At 42.0% G+C, this 15956-nt stretch overlaps 3 protein-coding genes across 3 annotated transcripts; 2 read left to right on the top strand and 1 right to left on the bottom strand.

The window, feature by feature from the left end:
* The first annotated feature begins 972 nt into the window (after positions 1-972).
* On the top strand, positions 973-4920 carry atp5f1b (ATP synthase F1 subunit beta). The gene is made up of 10 exons (XM_046858265.1): positions 973-1129; positions 1734-1907; positions 2892-3066; positions 3149-3270; positions 3350-3534; positions 3615-3773; positions 3854-3976; positions 4058-4270; positions 4360-4561; positions 4660-4920. Exons 1-10 carry the CDS (start codon positions 1027-1029, stop codon positions 4755-4757), a joined length of 1554 nt encoding a protein of 517 aa, XP_046714221.1. The 5' UTR covers positions 973-1026; the 3' UTR covers positions 4758-4920.
* Positions 4921-7054: 2134 nt separating this feature from the next.
* LOC124391455 (retinol dehydrogenase 16-like) lies at positions 7055-9650 on the bottom strand. The gene is made up of 5 exons (XM_046858033.1): positions 9470-9650; positions 8257-8571; positions 7774-8032; positions 7532-7695; positions 7055-7438 (listed from the first exon to the last, which is right to left on the bottom strand). Exons 2-5 carry the CDS (start codon positions 8567-8569, stop codon positions 7215-7217), a joined length of 960 nt encoding a protein of 319 aa, XP_046713989.1. The 5' UTR covers positions 8570-8571; positions 9470-9650; the 3' UTR covers positions 7055-7214.
* A 255-nt stretch (positions 9651-9905) lies between these two features.
* On the top strand, positions 9906-15700 carry rsph3 (radial spoke head 3). Its single transcript, XM_046858032.1, has 8 exons — positions 9906-10197; positions 10313-10400; positions 11390-11531; positions 12961-13106; positions 13519-13722; positions 13852-14014; positions 14988-15074; positions 15544-15700. Exons 1-8 carry the CDS (start codon positions 10085-10087, stop codon positions 15585-15587), a joined length of 987 nt encoding a protein of 328 aa, XP_046713988.1. The 5' UTR covers positions 9906-10084; the 3' UTR covers positions 15588-15700.
* The last annotated feature ends 256 nt before the right edge of the window (positions 15701-15956 follow it).

Here is a 15956-nt window from a genome sequence, read left to right on the forward strand (position 1 = left end):
CGTCGTAGTGGTATTGTGGTAGTTTATGATCAGACTCAGAAGTTAGGCTGTAGCTCAGTGTTTAAAATGTTGGTGTTCTGATCAGAAGGTTGTGTTTAAATCTCAGCACCACCAAGCTGCCTTGAGCAAGACCCCTAATCCTCAGATGTATAAATGAGATGATTGTAAGTCAATTTGGATCAGAGTGTCTGCCAAATGTACGTCCAACATCTTACCCACTGAGCTACCCCTTTCCCAAAAGAGGCCAACTGCTCCTACTTCACTTTCTTTGTTTTTGTTTATTTTTCAGATATTTTTGACATTTTTACAAGATCGTCATCATTACATTTGACAGAGACGCTCAAATCTATTGGTCTACAATCCACTCCCTTTTTATTGCCATTTTTAAACCTGGACCCATGTTGGCCAAGCAAGATTCTGAAGAACAACAAAGGATTATAGTTATAGTTAGTTACACTTTTATTATACTTTATATTTTCTATTTACATGCTGGACAGTCGTAAAAAGGCATTTCACTACATCAAACCCTGTATGAATGATTTGAGATGTACATTACAGCAAAATTATTTCTTTGCATATCTAGGTAGTGTTAGAACGATGGGGTCAGCCATAAACCAGTGCCCCTGGAGTAGGGTTCAGGACCTCGATCAAGGGCCCAAAGTGGCATCTTAGTGTTATAGGGACTTGAACCTCCAACCCTATGATCAGTTATCCAGACATGTAACCACTGAGCTACAAGCTCTTTCCAGAAATTTGCTTATAAGATAAAAGTGAGTGAAGATTGTAGCTCTAGCGATTGAGTTGAATGTTTCCCCTTTTAATCCGAAAGGCATTGAGATTAAAATAGACCCCAAAAACACACGTTTCCCTCTGACTCCTATCTGCCATAGCTGCCCTTCAGGAAAACCACGCATGCGCCTTAGGGACGCCGCCATACTCTGCGCATGCGCACTCCACACCCCGGTTCGGAGTCGTATATAAGCGGCTGCGAAGCTCCGTCCCGGTCCACCTTCAGCCATTTTGAAGATGTTGGGAGCCGTGGGACGCTGCTGTACCGGGGCTCTGCAGGCGCTCAAGCCCGGGGTCGCTCCTCTGAAGGCTTTCACCGGAGCGCCAGCGGTCTTTTCTCGTAAGCCTTTGCGCTCGTGTGATTAGTTACAAAAATAAAAAGGTTTTGTTGAATCAACGACGGCGCCATGACGGGGCGGCCGAGCGGCAGCATGCGGGCAGGCCGCAAACTACCTCAGGACGGTTTATAATTAATTTGACTCATTTATGTAGGAATAATTCGCGTTTACGGGTTTATGTCGCGAGAACGATACGTTTTGTTCCGCTGTAACGAAGTGCGAAACGGCAGGAATGGAGATTGAGGTAAAATCGTAATGACCTTTATGTGTCATGGTGGAAGTGACATGACTGCTAGCTGAGCTGAGGTGAAGTGCGCTAGTCACTGACTGGATGCTAATATAGCAAGTGTGCGCCTTAGTGTGAAAAAAGTAAATATAGAATCAAATTAATATCTGAGTTTTTCTGAATTATTTTAATTCAATATATAAAAACGAAATATTAGCCGGCTGCAGAAGCTAAATGCTAATGTTTTGACCTCGACTCCTCGATAACGCAGTGAAGTTTTAGGGTAAAGCAGAAACCTCGTAACCTGTGCGAAAATTATTCTTTATTATTTTTCAATAATTCATGATTGATTGAATTAACTGTTGTTTCCTGTGCTCCAGGCAGGGATTATGTCGCTCCCGCAGCTGCTACCGCCGCCGCCAGCGGCCGCATTGTGGCGGTCATCGGTGCCGTCGTGGACGTGCAGTTCGATGAGGGACTGCCGCCGATCCTCAACGCCCTGGAGGTGACCGGTCGTGACACCAGGCTCGTCTTGGAGGTCGCTCAGCATCTGGGTAAATTCTCCAGAAAGTCTACCAGTGCACAGTCCTACTGGATCAACTTGAACACCAGAAAATGAGGTTTATGCAAAATACAGAACCGGACTGTAGAATCGTATTCCTGATTGAAACAGGAATCGTTTAAACATTTGAAGGAACATTTTCTTTGAAATACTTTTCACACTCGTACGACCTGAAACACTGCCTCCATCCACACGTTTAGTTTATAGAGTAATTCGGCATTGTGTCCTACTTATACATTTTACTTCAGCGTTCTGCAGACATGCTTATGATTTACAATTTCTCATCCATACAACCGAGTAGCGCTTTGTGTGGCTGGGACTTGAACTCATGACCTTCAGGTTTTAAAGTTTTAACCACTATGTGCCCACCTCCCCCTATACCTACTCTCTGTCCTGACTACCGAAACAAGTCCCTCAAATGATCTGTTGTGTTTATAGATTTGAGGGCATGTTTTGCAAAGTCAGAGGAATAAATGGAAAAGATTAACTGAACCGTATACGCAACAGAAGAGAGAAAGCGTCTAAGACAAATTACTTGTCGCGAAGTGATCTGGTTTTACGTGATGTCTCGGTATTTCAATTCTATTTATTCCACACTGATGTAGAATAAGGAGAACGCAGTATCAGTGTGCAGAATAAGTAGGTGAATGAGAGGGTTTGAACCCATGGGGGTTGAGTAGAACATGCTACAGTCTGATGGGAAAATCCTGGGTCATGTTCTTTACATTTGATAAGATTTAATGCTAGTTTGTAGCCCATCTGATTTAGTATCTGATAGAATGGCATTAACAAAGGATTTAGTGTATTTAAAAACCTGCTGTTAACAACTTTCACATGTAGAACTGAAGTTTGTGCATGGCTTAGTGGTATTGAGCTGATTTGAGAGGGATCTTCCACCTTGGTGATTTGGATTGTGGATGGTGTTTTGAATATTAGCATTTTAGTAATGGATTATTTTGTTTCCCCCACCCACCAGGGGAGAGCACCGTGCGTACCATCGCTATGGATGGTACTGAGGGTCTGGTGCGTGGCCAGAATGTTATGGATACCGGTGCTCCCATCAGAATCCCTGTAGGACCCGAGACTCTGGGCAGGATCATGAATGTCATCGGCGAGCCCATTGACGAGCGAGGACCAATCACCACCAAAACGTGAGCTCACACGTGTTTGTGGCGTACCGTTTCAGAGTTTTGCTCCACAGTACGTTTGACACTAACAGTGTGTTGTCTTTAGGATGGCTGCCATCCACGCTGAGGCCCCAGAGTTTACAGACATGAGTGTGGAGCAGGAGATTCTGGTCACAGGAATCAAGGTGGTCGACCTTCTGGCTCCTTACGCCAAGGGTGGAAAGATCGGTACGGATCAGACTCCTGCACGTTGAGCCGAACACGTTTGGATTCTATTATAAATGTAACATCTGAACTGTTTGCGCAGGTCTGTTTGGTGGTGCCGGTGTCGGAAAGACCGTGTTGATTATGGAGCTGATCAACAACGTGGCTAAAGCCCATGGTGGTTATTCAGTGTTTGCTGGTGTTGGAGAGAGAACCCGTGAAGGAAACGATCTGTACCATGAGATGATCGAGTCTGGTGTCATCAACCTGAAGGATGCCACCTCAAAGGTATTTCAGGGTCGCACAGTCATTCGGTTTCATGCAGCTGCTGCTTTTAGAGCAGAAACGAACATATTTTCTGCCTCCAGGTCGCGCTGGTGTACGGACAGATGAATGAGCCCCCAGGTGCCCGTGCCCGTGTCGCTCTGACTGGTCTCACCGTTGCAGAGTATTTCCGTGATCAGGAGGGTCAGGACGTGCTGCTTTTCATCGACAACATCTTCCGTTTCACCCAGGCTGGATCAGAGGTCACGATTACAGATCATTTCTGACTCTTCATGAGGTGCATCTTGGGAGCAGCCAGTTTCATGTCTTGTTCTTTTTCTAGGTGTCTGCCTTGCTGGGTCGTATCCCATCTGCTGTGGGGTATCAGCCAACCCTGGCTACTGACATGGGTACCATGCAGGAGAGAATCACCACCACAAAGAAAGGCTCAATCACATCTGTACAGGTTTGTACCTAGACTTAAAAAAAGCAATATAAACTTTTTTCTCTTGAAATACATTTAGGTTAATTTCTTGGCTTTCATTAGGCCATCTATGTGCCTGCTGATGACTTGACTGATCCTGCCCCTGCCACCACTTTTGCCCACTTGGATGCCACCACCGTGTTGTCCCGTGCCATCGCTGAGCTGGGAATCTACCCTGCTGTGGACCCTCTGGATTCCACCTCCCGTATCATGGACCCCAACATTGTGGGAGCTGAGCACTACGATGTGGCTCGTGGTGTGCAGAAGATCCTTCAGGTATTTGGAATGTGGTACAACCCAGTGCTTTTGGAATGCTGGTGCGTTTAAGTTCTGCTGATCTGACTTCCCGATTCCTGTTGTTCCAGGACTACAAGTCTCTGCAGGATATTATTGCTATTCTGGGTATGGATGAGTTGTCTGAGGAGGATAAGCTGATTGTATCTCGTGCTCGCAAGATCCAGAGATTCTTGTCTCAGCCCTTCCAGGTGGCCGAGGTCTTCACCGGACACATGGGCAAGCTGGTGCCCCTTAAGGAGACCATCAAGGGATTCAAGAGCATTCTTGGAGGTTTGACTGACTTTTTCTCCCCATTGCATTTCACATGGGAATGTTGAATATAAAGTGTCTGTAGTGCAATTTAACCAATCCTCATTTCTCTTAAACAGGAGAGTATGACTCGTTGCCCGAGCAGGCTTTCTACATGGTGGGTCCCATCGAGGAGGTCGTCCTGAAGGCAGCGAAACTGGCTGAGGAACATTCGTAAACAAGAGAGTTTTTGAGCAGGATTTAAAAAATTTGCAACGGAATGAGGAGCACTTGGTTTGTAAAGTCACATTGAACAATTGTACTGTATTGTCAGTCATTCTGAGGTTATATTTAAATGTTTCCACTCACAAAGATAGAAATAAATCTGTCTTACCGTGAAATGTGCGGTTTCTTGTTTCTGGAAATGGGATTTTGGGTCTGTATCTGCATGGATTTTCAGGTGGGAATGCACTGATTGTTCAGCACATTATTGAGAAACACTGATATTTGGACAATGTATTTGCTCTTACGTTCATTCATGCTCAATTTTTCCTGTTCCTACATGAGTTTTAAATTTGGTGCATTCAGAATTCCAAATCCGTCACTTTTATTCAAATAAACTGGTCAAACCGATCAGGGGTCGAGCTCATGCTCCGTTTTAAACTTTAGATTTGATCTACTGATCACCAACATACAGTTCAACAGCATGCAGAACATTTTAGATTTGTGACAAATTATATTAATGTTGTAGCCATAATAAATCATAGTACCTTTTTGATTACTTGAGTGAAAAGTTTTTGCCTTCAAATGAACTTGAGTGACAGTTTAAAAGGACACTTTTACTGGAGATATTTTACTGAGAGAACTGAATATTTGACCAAATTGCAAAAAGCTGCTGTTTAATAGTTTGTCATTAAATGATTGTCAATCTGATTCTGCAATCAGCAAATATCTGCTTTGTTTTAAAACCTTTACAATTCTATAAACTAATGTGCAAAAAAGCAACCAAGTCCAAGTAGATGCGTATGTTTGTCCACAAAGCGGCGCTCTTGCATCTGCGTTTGATTGAACATGGACATTTCTGGTGCTGCTGTAGAGAGAACCTGAGTCTTAGTGTTCTAGCAGGACTGTATAATTTAAACACACACACACATTGTGTAGACAAATGCACAAATATTCTTCAACATATGATCTGAAAATAGGAGATGGTCGATTAGCAGTTATGGTTCTGAAGGTTGAGTTGAAGTTCCAGCCACACCAAGCTGCCCCTCCTCCACACCTTCTCATGTGTATGAATGAGATCAAATGCGAATGGAAGTCGCTCTGGATTGTAGCATCTGCGGACCAGATGAAGGAATATCATTTGGAAGAACTGCATTTAAGTCGTGTAGAATCCGTGCCCATGTTCTTTTCTACGTTTGGCTTCATCTAACATTCTTACACACAGCACGCAGTAGATACCTCCAGGCTTTCTGGCTCCATTCTTTAGGTAGATTCAAACAGTTGTAGAAGAGAATGTGGTTCTTTTACAGGTCTGAAATAATGTGCTTTTGGAATGAAGTTTTTTTTATCCATGCTGCTGAAGACCACGTGTGGGCTTCGCTTCCGGTGTTGTAAATGTGTTTGATGACGAGTTTTACACAATGTGAGGAAACCAGTAAAACTGCATTCTAATGGTCTCTAATAATCTTCTCCTTTTCGAGAGGAGGGTTTAAAAAAACGTGTGCACACTAAAACACTTGTGCAATAAAGACACCGGTTTTCAAGGCGGCTCCTGACTGAAACCTGATCATATTGTTCAGAAACGCAAACCAAACACAGGATTAGTGTGGAGATTATACACGATTGTATTCCAGATCTTTATTATGGAATAGGTTTTCTGGAAAAAGTCTATCTATAAGCAGATTTTATTCGCAAATTTCCAGAATCCAAAGAGGAACAGATCAGCGAGGATATAAATCTATTCTGTATTGTGCTCTAGAAATGTGTAGAGATGATTATATTTCCTGAAATAGTGGAACCACAGCTTGTTTACACCTAAACATAAGACAAATTTACCTCTCATTTACTTTTAGAATAAGCTCCACTCTTCTGGGAAGATGTTCAACTAGATTATGGCAAGATTCATTCAGCCACTGATGTTGGTGAGGAGCTTCAGTAGGGTTAGAGCTCTATAGCAGGAGATCTTCCACTCCAACCCATGTGCAGCAGGTCTTCATGGAGCTGGCTTTGTGTTATGCTGGACCAGGTTTGGGTCTCCAAGTTTAGTGAAGGGAAGAATGTGATGCTCTCGCGTCTAAAGCGATCCTGCAAAAACACGTGTCTACGGCTCTAAAAATCAGGTGTCCCAATACTTGAGGTCTGCATTTTTTTTATTATTATTGCAGACTTTGAGCTGATGTAGTGCACGAACACAACAATAATGATGTGTATATTTTAGTCCTGATCTGTGAACAGATTCCTGTTAATGCAGTTCAAAAAGCAGGAAGATTCAGGTTGTGTTTCTGTATATCAAATAAAAATCAAGAAGAAACATTTTTTTTCCCATCAAAAAGTATGTTTATTTTTCTTATTCTGCTTAATAAAGGTGATAAAGATGTGCATGTCCGAGGGACACTGGCAACTCATTCCTCCAAAACGACACACACGTGTTATTATCTATAGATCGGACTTCACTGCTGTGCACAGCACCGGTCTAAGCCACTGCTCTTTCAGGTCTGACGATGTCCTTCAGCATCAGGTAGTCAGAGAGCCACGTGGGGGCGTAGGACAGCGGCAGCCAGAAGAGCTTCGCGTCCCAGCCCGGGGAGTAGCGGGTACGAGGACGCACGGCCGAGATGGCGTGCTCCATACAGCTCACCACCTTCATCAGGTCTTTGTCTGACATCTTGGAAATCTTCTCTTTCAACGTTATTTCCACTGGACAGCAGAAAAAAAAAACATCAATCAGACCTGGTGTGAACGTTCTCCAAACCACGAAAATGTGCATCTATTAACAATACCCCAAAATACCTTTGCTGACGTAGTCGTCTCCATAATCCGCTTTTGTCTCCTTGGGCAATTTTTCCCAAAGCGTCTTAACACTTTTGATCAATATGTCCGAGTCCGTCACGTTGGTCTTGAAGAATCCTGGCTCGATACACAGGACCTTCACTCCGAACGGCTTCATAGAGATCCTGATCACAGAAAAAAAAAAGGGTTTTGGGTTCAGTAAAAGTGCTTACGGGACCTCTTTATGATTCGTACAATCCTACCTGAGGCTGTCGTTAAAAGCTTCCACGCCGTATTTGGAGACAGTGTAGGGACCTCCTACGGGACTGATCCTGCCGAACACGCTGGCCACGTTCACAACACGGCCCCTGGCTTTCTTAATCAGGGGAATGACGCTCAGAGTCACGCCGATCACTCCGTCCAGGTTCACGGCCAGCATGGACCTGTAGTCCTGCAGGGTCAACCAGTCGCAGGGGGCCGCGGGAACGGAGACGCCGGCGTTATTGACCACGCCCCATAGACCTGGAACACGAGAAGACAGAGGTTTTCCTCGTTTCGTTTTGGGTTCACAAGATCATCGATCAAGCCATTGGTGAAACAGATCATAAACATCCGGATGGTGAAAAATAAACACATTCAGAAATCTCAAACCAGTCCAAAGACCCTTCAATGATATCAAAGACCCCCAGCTGTACCACCTCTGTACCTCCACGATATGAAGGTGAATAATGTGTGTTTCTCCTCACCTTTCTGCCCCACGAGCTCCTTGATAAAGTTGGCAGCCTTGTCCATGCTCTCCTGCCTCGTCACATCCAGATGAACCGTTGAGATTCGGCTTGAGCAGGACTTCTTCAGTTCCTCCTCGCCCTTCTCCGTGAAGCATGCTGCCACCACACAGAAGCCGCACTTGTCCAGATGGCGTGCTAGAAGGTTCCCGAAACCGGAGTCGCATCCGGTGATGTAGACGTACTTACTGCCCCGGTCAGGGACGCGCTCCAGCTCACGGAACCAACGCACCACGTAGTACAGGACCACCAGAGCAAACGCGTACATCCACATGGCTGCACAGAGGGACGCAGATGACACGGAGATCACGCAAAGTTCTGGTATGGTTTCGTGTAAACCGGCGAGGTTTTTGCTCTCAATCTTTTCCAAATAAACCTGTTCTGTGGATCAGCATGTGGGAGTCGGAATGAATGAAAAGTAAAACCAGGGAACTTTGTTGATGACGCTACAGGAACTCACTCGTGTCACAGCTTCAGAAGCCTGACTGATAAGAGACTGATGTGCAGGGCAAAGATCATCAGATCTCTCCAAAAAAAAAAATCATTAATAATTAAAATCCTACATTAACCAGCTGTTGGAGAGACTGTGTGAGTTGGCTAGAAGTCAGATTTTCCCCAATCCGTTCTTTATTCCTCGGATTCTTTCAGAAACAGAGTTCTGATCTAAAAACCCACACGATTACAGGAACTTCAGGAAACTCTGAAATGTCGGCCAAAGAGCAGAAATCTCAGAAGGGCCCCATGTGCAGGGTGTTATCTTTGTGTGTGTGTGTGTGTGTGTGTGTGTTGGGGTGGGGGCTTGCAGGCCACAGTTCAGTGTCACTTGCTAACGTCAATATTAATAACGCGCATGCTGTTTATTAGCGTTAATAGCAGGCATTCGGCACGTGATCAGACAGCGCGTGAAGCTTCCTGCACTTCTTCACGGAAAGACTCTCACAGCTGCACACAGCTGGATTTTATAGCGAATAACTTCAACAACACCATCATCAAGAACATTCTCAACAATAACCTAAATACCGCCACCATCATCATCATCATCATCATTTTTATCATCATCATCATCATCATTAACATCCGGGTGTTTTCTGAAGGCATCATGCAGAACTAAGTAAAGACTTGTATCTCTTTCTGCTCAGTTCTGAACTGAGAGAAAAGAAGAATCAGCTCCTACCTGCTCTCAGCTCTCAGGTGCGTCTCCCAGTGCTCAGGTGTGGCTCTCAGTGCTCAGGTGCGTCTCCCAGTGCTCAGGTGCGTCTCCCAGTGCTCAGGTGTGGCTCTCAGCGCCTCTGTACAACCAGCACCGGACCAACTGATCTGTGTATTCAACAGAAGGCGGAGCCAAACTTCTACAGCCAATAAGAGCAGAGCTATCCGTCACGTGCACTCAGGTATGTGGCGTCTGAGATTGAAAAAAAAACCCAAAGAAAAAACGTTCAAGTCGAAAACACTTTAAAGTAAAAGTTTTAAAAACGCAGAACGGCTGAAGTTCAGATTCAGTGCAAACTCATAACTCATAATATAATAACTATATAAATAAATCTAAAAAAATAAAAACATACTGTAGGTGCTGACATCGTGATTATAATTAGAACCGATTTTTCTTTCAGAGTAATTAATTGTCTAATAACTAAACGCGCCCCAGAGTGACGTCACGCCGAGTTTCTGTTGCTAGGCAACGCCCATAAACAGACATTGGACTCTCGTGACGGTTTCTCGTGCGGAGGCTTTTCGGTTGTTTTCCTTCTTTTTCTGTATTAAAATTTCCTAATGATCTAATATTATTAGAATGAGTTCGGTGTTACAGACTAAAAGGGAACCTACGAATGAATCATACACCTTCTCCAGCCGTCCTCATGCCGCCCCACACCGCCTCCGGTACACAGACCCCGTGGGGATGGAGTAAGACCTGCCTTATCCATAGATCACTACTACACCTGGTTTATCTGTACAACAATACACACATCTGTGTGTGTTAATAAGCACGGTCTAACTGATTCACGTGTTTTTGATACAGAGGTGAAGGACGGCAGGCCTACGGAAACATCATGTATGATCGACGTGTGGTTCGAGGAAGCACATATGCACAAAACATATTGCCAGTGGTGAGTATTTAGTGAAGGACACGTGGAAAAAGGGCCACTAATGAATCACGTGACTGTCATGCAAGAAAATCAAATCCCGCATCTAGACATGTTTTTCTTACGAGAAAATCATCCCATTCCATTAGTCAGTGCTGAGGACTGGAGTCACATGACTTAGATGTGACTTGGAGTCAATTTAGACTTGGGCCACATTCCTCGTATCTGATATGGGCTTGGGTCACATTATTTGGGTTGGACTTGAAATAAACCTAGACTTGGGATGTGTATATATATATATATATATATATATATATATATATATATATATATATATATATATATATATATATATATATGGCTTGGATTTGACTTTGACCAGGGTTACGTGACTTAATTTGGACCTAGATCAAACCTAGACTTGGGTACATGACGTACTTGACAAGACTTGGTTTGGAGTAAACTAAGATGTGGGTTACATGACTTGGAATTGACTTTGACCTAAGTCACATGACTTGGATTAAACAAGGAGTCAACTTAGACTTGGGCCCCATTCCTCAGATTTTACATGGCCTTGGGTCACATGACTTGTACTTCACTTAAGCTTGGGACACATTACTTGGGTTGGACTTGAAGTAAACTTAGACTTGGGTTACATGACTTGGATTTGACTCTAACCTGGGTCACATGACTTGCATTTGACACGGAGTCAGTTTGACTTGGGTCACATGATTGATACTCGACTTGGACTTCAGCCACATGACTTGAATTGGACTCTGAGTCAACTTAGACCTGGGTTACACGACTTGAATTTGACTTTGACTTGGGTCACATGACTTGGAGTAGCCTTCAAACAATGGTGTTTTTTAAAAAAAATGCAGTTGATGCAATGAGGGATTTTTTCTTGCATGTTAGTAATGTGCTTTATTATTAGTTTTGCAGTCAGATGACGACATTTAAGAAAACACAGTACTTACAAATAACATCTTACGCTGTACGTATGTGATTATCAGACGTCTCAGCCCGACCCAGTCGAGATCCAACGTCACCAAGAGGCCATGCGACGAGCCGCAGCAAAGCGGCAGGCCAAAGAGAAGTATCGGATAAGAACTCCAGAACCAGTGGAGGGCCGAAAGCACATTGACGTTCAGACTGGTAGCTATTCACGAATCATAGAAACTTATATTTACACAGATTTCCTTTAGGATCATTAAAAAAACATGACTCTTTATACTCTGCCATCATATTGTTGAGTTTCTCTTATTCCTTTAAGGTAGAACTTTGCATATAGAAATGGGTCTCAGAAAGAAACTTCATTATCACCACCACGGCCATTCAAATAACATAATAGCTATGAAAACCTTCATAATATCAACAATAATATCAATATATTGGTCTGGTGTGATTTCTGGCGCTGTAACAAAAATGTGTAGAAATGTCAGTTTATTTGATTTTGCTGATCCGCTGATTTGTATAAATTGTGGTTTGGTTCTGGGGTGTGCAGAATGAAATCTTTTTTTTTTGTTGTCTTTTTTCACCACGCTGAGTGTTGCAGCTGGATCGAGGAGGAGACGTGACATTCTTTTAGTTAATTAGAGAGAAAAAATTCCCTATTTAAGTAAAAATAACCAAAGCCAGTGGTGTATCTACTGCAGCTTTACTGAAGTTTCTGGTCCACAGATTCTAATCATTATATTCTCATCACCTGCATCAGATAGTGAGAGTAGTGAATATGTAGCAGATGTTTTTTTTTATTTTTTATAGACCTTGATGAAATTGACTTTTTGGACTTGAAGGAAACTTAGACTTGGGTTACATGACTTGGAATTGACTTTGACCTAAATCACATGACTTGCATTTGACATGGAGTCAAGTTTGACTTGGGTCACATTCCTCAGATTTAACATGGACTTGGTCACATGATTTGTACTCGACTTGGACTTAAGCCACATGACTTGGTTCGGACCTAGATCAAACCTAGACTTGGGTACATGACGTACTCGACAAGACTTGGATTGGAGTCAACTGAGACGTGGGATACATGACTTGGAATTGACTTTGACCTAAGTCACATGACTTGGATTGAACTAGGAGTCAATTTAGCCCCATTCCTTTGATTTTACATAGGCTTGGGTCACATGGTACTTCACTTAGGCTTGGGACACATTACTTGGGTTGGACTTGAAGTAAACCTAGACTTGGGTCACATGACTTGCATTTGACATGGAGTCAAGTTTGACTTGGGTCACATTCCTCAGATTTACCATGGACTTGGGTCACATGATTTGTACTCGACTTGGACTTAAGCCACATGACTTGAATTAGACTCAAATCAACTTTGACTTGGGTTACATGACTTGGATTTGACTTTGACTTGGGTCACATGACTTGTACTCCACTTAGGCTTGGATTATGACACATGACTTGGAGTCAAGTCAATGTGGTCACATGACTCAACAATATCACACATTTCTTTAATAGACTTTGATGAAATTGACTTTTTGGGTTCCTGTCATATTTGTGATTAGTCACTAAACTGTATATGCTCACCAAGACACACACCTAACTCTGATTTGTGTGCCAGAATTGTATTTGGAAGAGCTGAGTGATCAGATCGAGGATGTCACTGTGGACTGCCAGACTGACGAATTTCTGGACAAGCCGGCCACGCCTCTCTTCATCCCGGCCAAATCCGGCAAAGACGCAGAGACACAGATAGAAGAAGGAGAGGTACCAGATCATATTCATTATTCCTTAATACTGTTTATGGTTTTCTGCTTAATAGTAATGGACACATGCAAACAGACTCAAAACTCTGAATTAAAGAATTAAAAGCTGCACTAATTATATAAGAGACTCTTTACTAGGGTTTGATTGTAAACTGAGGAATGAAGAAGAATATAAACAGTTTTCCACAATGGCAGTTTTGCATTCCATCAGTGAAAAGATGATGGAATTATAATAAAAAAAAGATCTGGATTAGGATGAGTTCCTCTTAAGGTTTCTTCTGTATATCATTCTATGGATGATGCTGTTGAAGCTCCATCTTCAGGACTGATGACTTTATACTTGGTCTGTTTGTGGACTAAACGATCCAATTGAATATTTAATCTCCTGACATCAGTGTCCTTCTTGGTTACAGCTGTTCGACTTCAATCTGGAGGTGAAACCAATACTGCAGGTGTTGGTAGGGAAGACCATGGAGCAGGCTTTCCTGGAAGTCCTGGAGGAGGAAGAGCTGGCTGTGTTGAGGGCTCAGCAGCGCGCTTTCCAGGACCTGCGAAACGCAGAATTGGTGGAAATTCAAAGACTGGAAGAAGAGCAGAGACGCCACACTGAGGAGAAGGTATAATCAACTGCATCCAACTTCAAGCTTATTTTCTGTTCCTAGGAACAGTTCGGTTGATTTTTGTAAAATTGATTCTGACCAAATTTTGCACAAAACCGAACACCCTTTTCTTTTTTCCAAACGCAGGAGAGGAGGATCAAGCAGCAAAGGCTGATCATGAAGAAGGAAAGAGAAACAGCAGATAAAATCGCTGCTCGAACCTTCGCTCAACAATATCTCGCTGACCTGATTCCTTCAGTCTACGCAAATCTGAGAATCCGGGGATATTTCTACGATCCGGTGGAAAGTGGTGAGTTTCTCGTTTATTGTAGAACAAGCATTCGAACTGAAACATCTGTAAAGTTTGATTAAGACGAATCAGCATCTCGTAGCCCATTTTCTTCACACTGAAACTCCTCAGAACAGCCAGCAGAGATCCACCAGATGTGAATCTGAATTGTTTACAAATTGTACAGTGTTTTGTAAATACAAATGATTTAATTCATAAAGAAACACACAGCGTAAATATGGCTGCCAAATCAGAGTCAGATTCATGGAAGTGCATCCATGTATAGTGCTATTAAATCAATTCATAATATATTGTGTTGACCAAAAAGTTATCTGTATATTATTAGGGCTGTTCGATCGATTCAAATATTTAATTGCGAATAATTGAATGCATTTTTATTTGTTCTAAATGTACCTTAAATAAAGATTTTTAATGCTCTAATCAACATGTGTGTAGACAAATATGGAAACTTTATGCAAATGTATATTTATTAATAGTGAATCCAAACTTAAAATAGAGCATGAAGATAAAATATTCTTGTAAATGTTTTAAAGCGATTATAGTGTTTTTAATTGACGTAAATCACCAGGACACCAAAGGGAACTTGTGCTTTGTTTCCACACGGACGGTTTTGATTGCTGGATGTTGCATCATGGCGGATTTTGGTGCTCGATTTGAGACTTGGCAAATCAGTAAAACAAACTTTTAGCGATGAAAAATTATTTGTTCTCGGATTTTTATAAATTTTTATACTTCTGAGTAAAGAAAGGAATAAAATTAGTTCAGTTTAAACGAATTAGCGTTAACGTGTTTATTTTGACTGGTAAATACATCAGAATGCGATCACACTGTGCCAGGATAAACATGCGGTGTTCCAGGAACTGCTCATTCAACCGACTCTCACCTTCTAATGATGTGTTTATTCTGAGATATATTGTACAATTTAAACAAATTATGAATTATTTCTGATCTGTTTGCATTTTGTATTGAACAGAAATAGAAACGAAATTCCTTCCCTGGCTGATGGCAGAAGTGATCAATGATTCGGAACAGAACCACATTGCACGCAAAGTGCTCGACAGTAAGTATGATCTGAACAATTATATGTAGCTGTTTTATTCCACACACACTTTTTTTTACCCTATTTCCATATATTCATATATTCATATATTCATAACATAACCCAGGTGTGTGTGTGTCACATCTCCATTAATAATGAATCTCCCGGTGCCATTTTTTACATTTTTTTTGTGCCATTTCTCATTCAAACGTATTAAACGTAAAGTTAAAACATGGTCATAAGGAAATGTGCAGTCTGGATGCTAAAATGGTTTCAGCCAATTAGAATCGAGCATTCACATTAACCAGGGGAGAAATGTGTACACATGCAATGGTTCGCTCTCTTTTTCCATATTTGTGTGTTTTTTGAAGATGGTTTGATGCTGGATACGGTTTCTACATTCTTGCACGTTTGACGTTACCTCCCTTTTGTTTATGGTGGGCATTAGACAGAAAAACATCCCGTCTCACTGTTTTCTCTTCTGTTACAGACGTCATTCAGGAAGTGAGCAGCATCAGTAAGGAAAGCTTTTAGAAAACCAGCTGCAAATGATGATTTGTTGTTGTTGTTGTTGTTTATCCTTGTATTCATTGTTTCCTGAATATGAGAAAGTAATCCTGTATTAAACAAATATGTTGATCACTTTATTTGAACTTTTATGGGTTTTTTTTGTTAATACATTAAAGCATGCACATGCACAAAGTTCACGGTGCTTATCTCAGAAAACACTCGTCCTCCACTCCCTGATAACTAATTACTGTAAAATACTGTCATAGCTTCATTTTTGGAATTTACAGAATCTACAGAAAAATATATTTCCTGTTTTTAATATCAATACATTTTATATTATTTGACAGGTTAAGCAGTTACCTAACAAACCTACAGACATGAATACAAGTTTGT

The sequence above is a fragment of the Silurus meridionalis genome, chromosome 9 (genome assembly GCF_014805685.1).
Source record: "Silurus meridionalis isolate SWU-2019-XX chromosome 9, ASM1480568v1, whole genome shotgun sequence".
NCBI classification, from domain to species: Eukaryota; Metazoa; Chordata; class Actinopteri; order Siluriformes; family Siluridae; genus Silurus; species Silurus meridionalis.

What these genes read in the sequence shown, in the direction of transcription:
- atp5f1b (XM_046858265.1), top strand. Translation starts at nt 1,027, where the DNA reads ATGTTGGGAGCCGTGGGACGCTGCTGTACCGGGGCTCTGCAGGCGCTC. An exon ending in GGACCAATCACCACCAAAAC is followed by an intron (nt 3,067 to 3,148) that starts GTGAGCTCACAC and finishes TGTTGTCTTTAG; the next exon opens with GATGGCTGCCATCCACGCTG. An exon ending in CGCCAAGGGTGGAAAGATCG is followed by an intron (nt 3,271 to 3,349) that starts GTACGGATCAGA and finishes CTGTTTGCGCAG; the next exon opens with GTCTGTTTGGTGGTGCCGGT.
- LOC124391455 (XM_046858033.1), bottom strand. Translation starts at nt 8,569, where the DNA reads ATGTGGATGTACGCGTTTGCTCTGGTGGTCCTGTACTACGTGGTGCGT. An exon ending in GGAGCTCGTGGGGCAGAAAG is followed by an intron (nt 8,033 to 8,256) that starts GTGAGGAGAAAC and finishes CTCGTGTTCCAG; the next exon opens with GTCTATGGGGCGTGGTCAAT. An exon ending in AGACGACTACGTCAGCAAAG is followed by an intron (nt 7,439 to 7,531) that starts GTATTTTGGGGT and finishes TCTGCTGTCCAG; the next exon opens with TGGAAATAACGTTGAAAGAG.
- rsph3 (XM_046858032.1), top strand. Translation starts at nt 10,085, where the DNA reads ATGAGTTCGGTGTTACAGACTAAAAGGGAACCTACGAATGAATCATAC. An exon ending in ACAGACCCCGTGGGGATGGA is followed by an intron (nt 10,198 to 10,312) that starts GTAAGACCTGCC and finishes TTTTTGATACAG; the next exon opens with AGGTGAAGGACGGCAGGCCT. An exon ending in GACGCCACACTGAGGAGAAG is followed by an intron (nt 13,723 to 13,851) that starts GTATAATCAACT and finishes TTCCAAACGCAG; the next exon opens with GAGAGGAGGATCAAGCAGCA.